The following is a 9,196-nucleotide window of genomic DNA, read 5'->3' as shown; positions in this document are numbered from 1 at the left end:
GGGAGCAAACAAACTTATCATGCTCCATCTTAAAACTAGTTAGGTTATGTATGAGATTTTACAAGGGGATTGCCTGCAATAGCAGGAAACTGGAGTCAGTGACCCAGGAGATCCCTTCCAGTCCTATGTTCCTAATTACCTCTATACCAGTGATACTCAGACTGAGGATCATGAGCCGCAAGTGGCTCTTAAATGTGTCTCCCGAGGCTAATAATTAGATCATACAGTGTTTTAATATCATGTGCTGCAATCTAAGTTATTAACCAATCAGGCTGCTTTTACTATGCTATTAACCAATCATAGTTGATAAAATAAGAATACTTAGTCAGTCATTTTGGTGTGAGAATTATATAAATTATACAAATAGTAAATGAAACAATGAATTCACACAACTGTGGCTCTTTTGGGTAATGTTGATTGCTAATTTGGCTCCTGAACCACTGAGGTCTGAGTATCACTGCTCTCTCTGTACTATAATTTTACAAATAATGAGCAATTTTAATCTGCAAGTCTTAAAAATGTTTACTGGGGGGGGAGGCCAAACACTGTTCTCTGCATTTTACATCTGAGGTAACTGTGACACAAAGTTTAAATAACTTGCCCAAGACTACCCAGCAAGTTAGTGGCAAAGTCAGGAACTGAACTCAGGTCTTCTGATGTATGGAATAGTGTCCCATCCACTAGGCAAGTGGTTTTCAAACTGCGGGTCATGGAATGTAAGGCACAGGATCACAGCGGCTCTGGTCATCACCACCAAGCAGGCCATAAAAAGTTCCATTGGTGGTGCTGCCCAGCTAAGGCAGGCTAGTCCCTACCTGTTCTGACACTGCGCTGTGCCCCAGAAGCAGCCAGTAGCAGGTCCGGCTCCTAGGTGGCGGGGCCATGGGGCTCCGTGTGCTGCCCCCACCCCGAGCACGGGATCCACACTCCCATTGGCCAGTTCCTGAACAATGGGAGCTGGAGGGGGCGGTGCCTGTGGGCGAGAGCCACACGGAGCCACTTGCACACCTCTGCCTAGGAGCCAGACCTGCCACTGGCTGCTTCTGGGGCACAGCGCAGTCTGCAGTGCCAGGACAGACAGGAAGCCTGCCTTAGCACCCCTGCTGCGCTGCTGACGGGGAGCCGCCTGAGGTAAGCCCGCGCCCAAACCCCACACACCAATCCCCTACCCCAGCTCTGAGCCCCCCCAACATGGAGCCCCTTCTTGCACCCTGAACACCTCATCCCCAGCCCCACCCTAGAGCCTGCACCCGCAGCCCAGACCTCTGACGCCCTCCCACACACCAACCCTCTGCCCCAGTCCAGAGCCCCCTCCCACACCCTGAACCCTGCAGCCCTCACCCCCGCATCCCCGCAGGAGAGCCAGCAATTTAAAGATGGGCAAAAACATTTGGATGTGAAGGAAACAATCACTGAGGCTTAGCAGCTTTGTGGTTTAGAAAGCCTTTAAACTTTACGAAAGAGCAGATGTGTGCACTCTGGCTGTCCCTTAGATAGAGATGTGTTAGTTTAGTACCAAACAAACAGGAACATAATTATATGAGTGACAATATAAATCTGAAAGAGAAACTGGGATCTGACTTTTATAGCCTTTTATTTAATAGGTTTATAGACACTCTATATTCTATAATTTCTTCACTGTGATATCATAGAATATCAGGGTTGGAAGGGACCTCAGGAGGTCATCTAGTCCAACCCTCTGCTCAAAGCAGGACCAAGCCCCAATTTTTGCCCCAGATCCCCAAATGGCCCCCTCAAGGATTGAGCTCACAACCCTGGGTTTAGCAGGCCAATGCTCAAACCGCTGAGCTATCCCTCCCCCCACGTTGACATACTTCTAGCACTAATGTTCAGTTTTGCTTTTCCTACCTTCATGACTGGCAACAATTTTCTCCAACCTAGGAGAACAGAATGAGGTTATATACCTGATTTACCTCCCATATTAACTATTCCCAACCTCAGGGCAATGCTCCTTTCAACTAAGGGACCCAAGATATCCCTCAGGCTCCAGTTAATGCAACTCCAATATTAGACAGAGAGTCCTTTTTAAAACAAAATACTCTGCTCCCAAGGGGCCAGGCACTCTGGCTCTATTCTGGCAGAGTTAAGTTGGAACAAAGATAAGCCATCTGAAGATAGAATTACGCTATAAAATAAAATGCACAGAGAAGAATTAAGGTACCTGGAGGAGAAATCCTTAAGTTCTACAGGTGCAGACTTCCAGAGTGCTACAGAAAACCAGGCGCCCCAGGTCATGTCTCTGTTCGTACTGCTTTAGGGAAGTATTTTACACACGTGCCATCATACTATTAAGTTCAGTATGTGTGAGCCAGCTGCACAGTATTATTAATATTGTAGTAACACACACAGGCACCAATCAGTGTCAGAGTTCCATCATGCTAAATGCTGTACAACCACATAGGATGTAAAATGAACTTGAATTTTATCTGCAGAACTCACCTATTTTATGAGCTCCCATAGATGTTTGGGCAAAACAAAACTCATGTGTGAGGCAGCATCAACAGGTTCCCAATGCTAACTTAAAAAAAAAAATCTTAAATAATTTAAATGGCCTTTACCAGCATGTGCAGTGCAACTTCACCCTTCTCTCTAGCACGGATGTTGGTGTCTTTCACCTTATCCTCCTTGGACTGGCAAGCATGTGAAAAGCAAAAAAGTAATCTTAATACTCACTTTTTAAGCTTGATTCTGAAATATGGCCTTATTCTGAGACATAGAACTACTCTGTGACCTGAACCGTAGTAGAAAAGTATGCAGTAACATTTAAGACATAGTTGCACAGTGATGTTAAGTATATGTCACAGAAAGAACAAGTAGTAATTCTGCCACCTCTCAGATGGTACCCGTGGCTACAGGATTCCCCACTGACATATCAGACAAAAATGTCATTCAAAATAGTTTGTTCTTTCTCCTTTATTTAGCCACAAATACAAAAGCGACCAAACCCAATTCAGTGGAGCCCAATAAAGAATACCTCTTGACAGAATAAAACTGTTCAAAATGAGAGTCTCATGAAACCCAACCAGAATATATACAAGAATGCAGCAGAGCCCTTGTAAAATATGAGGAATCACCTCTGGGTGCATCTCAGAGTAAAATACAATAGAAAACTGATCAGTTAAGAGAATACATTTGTTACAAAACAAGCTTATGCCCGGAATGGGTTTCCACTGTACCATTCCTTTTGCTATTTAAATACCGCCACAATTTATTTTAGGTGCAAATTTGAAGCTCCTAGGGTGAAATCAGTTACCCAAGTAGAAATTTAGGGTACTCCATTGTAACCAAGATCAGGTTCTGACCCCACACAATTGAAAGGGTGTTTAGCATTGGCTCTGGCCAGTAAAGTGGTGTAAGGTGTTGGTCTCTCTCCCCCATGACCCCACCTAAATCAACACCAATGCAATTCACACTTGATCGGTAGCACCTTTGCTATTCTAGTAGTAGTTTACTCTTGAGCAAAAAACTGGCCCTCCTTATGCCAAAAGAAATAATGCAGTGGTTCTGAGTTGTGATAAATGTCCACTAGGATAAGACTAGGACTAGGACAAGATCACCAAACCCACCCAGCCTCTGGGACACAGAATTCCTTTTCTGTGATAAGCCTGGTCAATCTGATTTGTCAACGCTTTGTTCAGAGATATAAAACTCAGAATACAGTTTACAAAAGAATATTTCCTTATAGAACATCTTAATGTCAAAATATTAACAAAAACACAATTTATGTTAATGCTGAGAATAGCGGTTTTGAAAAATTAAAACTAAAAATAAGCTGTCACTAACAATAATAGACAAAAATACACTAAACGTTAAAAAAGGGTCCAATGTTCTGAGGCAAAATGGAATCATTTGAGACAAATTGTTTACAAAGGGAGTTAAACACTCAGCATAAACCTATCACAAGTGTTAACATCCACTAGTGTGATTTTATTTTTGGACAAACTTCAGCAATTCATTTTTTTTTTAAAATCTGCTAATACAAAAATGTAAAAAACCCAAGCACTTCAGTTTTTAGACAAACTTTGTTAAGCTTGAACTGTACCTTTGTCTCAGTTACTTAAGAACTTAAAATTGAAGTTGGCAATAAAACCAGCTCAGCTGAGTTTTTAGGCTTCCCTCACCCTGCGCTAAACTATTAGTTCTTAAAAGGCTCCAATCTCAGTCCCCCACGGTCTGTAGGGCTTGCCAAGGTTTGCCGACTGTGCTGGTGTGGATGGACTGAGTACATTAGGTGACAGCAAATGGAACGAACCAAATGAAAAGGGGAACGCAGACAAAGATGCCATGGAGGACAGCAGAGGAGGAGATAGTTTGGAAGTAGAGGTGACCACAGGAAGCACTGGTCCAATGCTGCCATTAGGGGGCAGTCTCAGTGAAGAAGTTTCAGCATGTGGAGCAGCAATTCTGCTCTGATGATGTGGTTCTGTAGAAGACGTTGTGGTACTGGAATTACTGTGCCCATTCTGAGGCAATAACAACGGGTGAGAGATGTGAGGATGATGTCCAAAGGCACTGCCCCAAGGAATATGTCCAATGCCGGTGTGGGCACTACTTGCTACTTCCCGTTGAGAGGCATAATTATTGAGGTGAGACACCAGTCGAACTCGAAGAGGATCAGAAGTATCCAGACCCTCAATAATACTAAGGTACCGGACTACTTCAGCCAGGCACTCTCGAAATCCTAAACTCCGATAGTCCATAGCAAGAGCGTGGGCATCAAAATAGCCTAAGAAAAAGGAACAAAGAGTGGAGTCTTAAAATACCGTTTTTAGTCATTGACTACTCTGCATCCTCCACACTCCCTACAAGTACATTTCACTTGAGTGTGACGGTTATATAGTTGCAGTTTTCCCCAACCACAGAATGGCTTCCAAAAACTCTTCTATGGTCTAACAAGTTTTTCTTTTATAGTATCTGTGTTGTGATGCAGCGAGTCCCAGGACCAGTCGCAGACTGGCACGTATAAGCTGAAACTTCACACTACCAGCAAAGAACGCACAAAGAGGAGAGATGTATTTTCCAATGCTAGCTACATCAATGGACACAAAGCCACTGAACAGTGAAATTCATTAGTCACACACATGTAACTTATCACAGGCCACTTTCACAGACTAGCTGTCGGTCCTCAAATATCAATTTATACATTCGCATTTGTGTTAGCTCCTCCACTACCCATTTCAACCTAAAACATTAAACAGCCAAAAAGATCCCAGATAGACCACTTGTTTTAGGCTGGGGGGTTGAGAAAAAGCTTGTGTTTCTCTTCAGTGGCTGAAAGTTACTTCACTTCACAGTGCTGCCATAACCTTACAGAAACTTGGATAACAAATCATTTTCTCAACAGAGTCTACCTATAGTCTACGACAACATAATCTGCACTTAACATAGAACAGTAAATAGACTATACAATGTTCCATGTAAGAGGAAATACTGAATTTCCCAGTCGTGTATACACATATTTCCATTTGATTTCTCCTCCCACTGCATGGAGATGACAAGTTTGTGGGACATTCAGTTACGGCTCAGGGTGCTGCTTGGTCTGACTTCAACTTTGTTGCTGTAATCACGGTTTGTTCAGAACTATTGAATCTGTTGTCAGATAAAAGATTACCTTTGCCTCCTGCTGTATGCAACATTTTCAGGTGATCCACAGTCATCTGCAGAATTTCAGCTTTTTCCAGTTTGGCTGATCCCTTGAAAAAGAGAGAGCGCAAGAGAGGAGAGGGGGAAGAATAGGTCAATTTTTAGAAGATCTAAAAGAATTTGGCAGAAATAGTGCAAAATAAACTATAAAAGGGTAAGATGCAGCACCACTTCTAGTCTGCAGTCCTTGTGACCCAGTCACCTATGCACTAATTATAGTCAGAGCCCATTGTGAATTACCTGCTTTTCAAAAGCACTTGGCACCAGTCTCCTCAGCTCCGACAAGCTGTTATTGATTCGATCCCGGCGACGTTTCTCGATGATCTATGAGTAAAACAGACAAGTTTTCAGCGTTGAATGCAAAAGGCACGCTGGGGCAAAGCAGCTTGACCCTGGGAGGGTATCAGTAGTCCGTGAACGGGGACTCACCCCTCTGCGCCTTTTCCTGGCCAGGATCTGGGAGGTGGTGGATGGAGACATTGAACCTGGAGCTGAACTCAAGTTTCTGAAATGAATCACAAACAGTTAGCGCAGATGCCGGGAGTGAGAGAAACGGGGCTGTAAGGAAGGATCAACGCAGCCGCTCCCATAATAACAACGCGTGGGCGGAGGTGGCTCCGCGCGGGGACTCCGGGAGGCAAAGGTGCGAGCCGCCAGGGCAGGGAGCCTGCCTACCCGCGGCGGGCACAGAGCACACCCCGGGTGCCGCTCCCCCGAGGATCGCCGCGAACGGGCGCCTCCCCCGGCCCACGCACCCCAGGCCCCCGGGGGCACAGCGCCCCTCTCCCCTCCTCACCCATTCTCGTCCGCGCTCTCCTTCTCCACCTCGACGGGCTCGTCCAGCTCCTCGCTGTCAGAGGAGCTGTACTCGGGGTGCGCCCGCTTCATGCTGCTGCCGCCGCCGCCGCCGGGCAGGGGAGGCTGCAGGGGGGCGGGCGGGCGGGAGGCAGGGACCGGGCCCGGGCTGGCTGGCTGGCTGGCTGGCTGGCTCAGTGCGCGCCCTGCTGCCGCTCGACCTCTGGCTCCGCCAGCTCCGTCTCCCCCATCCCGTTCCCACGCCTCGCCTCTTACCCGCGGGAGGGGGGAGGCCAGGCGCCGCCGGCCACAGACATCACATTGTAGCCACTCGCTGGCCCCGCTCTCCTGATTGGCGGACGCGCCGCCGGTTGCAGCCAATAGCCGCTGGCGGGGAGGCTGGTCAGTGACTCGCCCCCTTCCCTTGCTCCGGAGCAGCTTGGGGGTGGAGCTGCTTGGAGCGACACATGGCCGCGTTCGGAGCCCGCCCCCGTCGGTGCGCGATTGGCTGGGCCGGAGGCCAGTGGGGCGCTGGCGGAGCCGCGCGCGTGGCCTAGCGGCCGTGGGAAAGTTGCTCGGTGCCCGGCTGGCGGCCAATCGCGGCCGGCTGCGGCGCTGGGCGGTGCGTGCGGCAGCGGCGGCCGCCGCGTGTGAGCCTCCCCCGGCCGGGGGGCAGACAGGGCCTGCGGCGGCTGCGCTCGGGCTATGGGCTGGGCCGCCCTCCGCGCGGGGAGCCCGGCTGCCCGGTCCGCCCTGCCAGCCCCCGCCGGCGTCTCGGTTCCCTTATCTCCAGCCGGGCTCTGTGCTGCCCCCGCGGCCGGCCGGGCCGAGCCCTGGGAGCGGAGCCGCTCCGTGAGATCGTGTCATCCCGTGGGCCAAGGCTCCCTTCGCGTCCCGGGCCCGTCACAGCGGGGGGCGCTGGCTCGCTACTGCCGTGACCCGTCGCCCCGCCAGTGAGCCCAGCCTCCATTGCTGGCTGCGGCGCACTGGCAACCGAGCGCCTCCGTGCCGTTTCCCACCCTGGCCCTCATGCTGGGCGCAGGGGTTTCCCTACATGCCCCCGCGAATTTCCCTAACCCCCCTCCCCCCCCAGTTTTGTGAACTAGTTACATGCAGTATTGCCAATTTAGTGATTGTTTGGAAATTTGAATTGAACTTGAAACGTTAATACACACTTTTTAAAAGCATATACAGGGTATCATAAAATAAGTGTATCTGGAAAAGTATAACAGATTTGAAAAGTAGGAACATACACTAGCTTCCTTATACAGCTGTTGTTTTTTTATGACCATGTCAGAGCATTCATTTCGGTGATGTTGGCCAACCTAATAATTTCAAATTATGGTTTGGAAACAAAGTCTAAATGAGCTCTCCCTCAAAGCTTGGGCTGGTGGGAAAGGCTTCAGGACCAGATTGTGTTTACATTCACACCTAATCTACCCAGGTATCCAGCAAACAGAGCCGTGTTGCCCAAGTGATAGATTTTGGCTGGGGTTGGGTTACAAATCACTGGGGGGGCGTGGTGGTGTTCTTATTGTATGAGTAAAGGGCAGTAGAACTGTACTTAGCCTGTGTTGGTTTAGGGCATGAGAGAGGGTGGGGGCAGGTGTTTTGCTTGATGGGCTGCCTGAGCCACAAGTAAGATTTGTCCTGCCCCTCTCCACTGTTTAAAGATGGAGCTGATTAGACTCCATAGATAGTCTTTTGTTGTGTTAAGTGACCACTACAGCTGAAATCACTGATAATCAGGTCTAAGTGCTTAGACCTGCTGTGGGACAGTGTTTCTGTGGAAGAGATGGCCCAGTCTGCACTAGCAGTGAGGTTCCCCCACTGAGAGCTCAGCTGAAATCACTGAGAGCTGGGTGGAACCTCAAGAGTCTGACTCGAGGTCCTAGTGGCAGGTGGCAGCAGAAGGTGATGGTGCAGGGCCATTGGCAACAGAGCAATGGAATGAATGGTGGCACAATGAACAACAGTGGCCAGAGCGAACAGTGAGCAGCTGGAGGAACGAGCAAGGTGCCTTCTTGCCCCCCACCTGGGAGGTGTACTCATGTGAAAGCACCTCTGAACTCTGAGTCTCCACTGACCAAGGACAAAACCAGTGAGTTAATGAGGCTGTTAAGAATGCTGGAGACACAACACAGTTCATGTGAACAAACATGGCTGTGGCATCATACTTTCTGTTTAAGCAAGAGACACCACACACTACAAACTGGAGGCCAATGTTAAGTGCATTGTCACTTGTTCATCCTGAAGTTGAACACTAGTTCCAAACAAGACCAGCAGACGCTCACTGTCTTTCTGCAAGAAACTCAGCTGACTGGCTAGACGCATGTGGTGCAACAGTGAAAGACTCAACAGTTGAAAAGTGAAGAACTCTCACCACATTCAAAAAATTTGCATACATGGCTGATGAATGCACCAGTGCAAATGGTCATCAAGCATTAAGTCCTTGTGCACGTTATCGTGATGTCAGTGGTAGGCCAGTACATGCATTTCTAGATGTTCAAGTTATAGAAGACAGATTGGCTGCATCTGTGACAACCCACATCTTAGAAGAGTTAAATGCTTGTCAGTTGGACCCCAGACAGATGGCTGCTTGTGCATTTGATGGAGCTGCAGACTTCTCTGGAAGACATGGTGGAGTACAAGCTTTGCTCAGAGAAAAGTGTAACCCTAATCTCCTATACACACTGCAGAGGCCATCTACTACACAACTAGCGCTAGTACAAGCTGC

General features: G+C 48.3%; 1 protein-coding gene across 1 annotated transcript; it reads right to left on the bottom strand.

Moving 5' to 3' along the window:
• Window positions 1-2,916: 2,916 nt before the first annotated feature.
• HEY1 (hes related family bHLH transcription factor with YRPW motif 1) lies at window positions 2,917-6,855 on the bottom strand. The gene is made up of 5 exons (XM_048841022.2): window positions 6,461-6,855; window positions 6,094-6,169; window positions 5,905-5,988; window positions 5,633-5,714; window positions 2,917-4,747 (listed from the first exon to the last, which is right to left on the bottom strand). Exons 1-5 carry the CDS (start codon window positions 6,550-6,552, stop codon window positions 4,164-4,166), a joined length of 918 nt encoding a protein of 305 aa, XP_048696979.1. The 5' UTR covers window positions 6,553-6,855; the 3' UTR covers window positions 2,917-4,163.
• Window positions 6,856-9,196: the final 2,341 nt, after the last annotated feature.

The sequence above is a fragment of the Caretta caretta genome, chromosome 2 (assembly GCF_965140235.1).
Source record: "Caretta caretta isolate rCarCar2 chromosome 2, rCarCar1.hap1, whole genome shotgun sequence".
NCBI lineage: Eukaryota > Metazoa > Chordata > Testudines > Cheloniidae > Caretta > Caretta caretta.
This window is presented reverse-complemented; position numbering and strand designations above follow the sequence as displayed.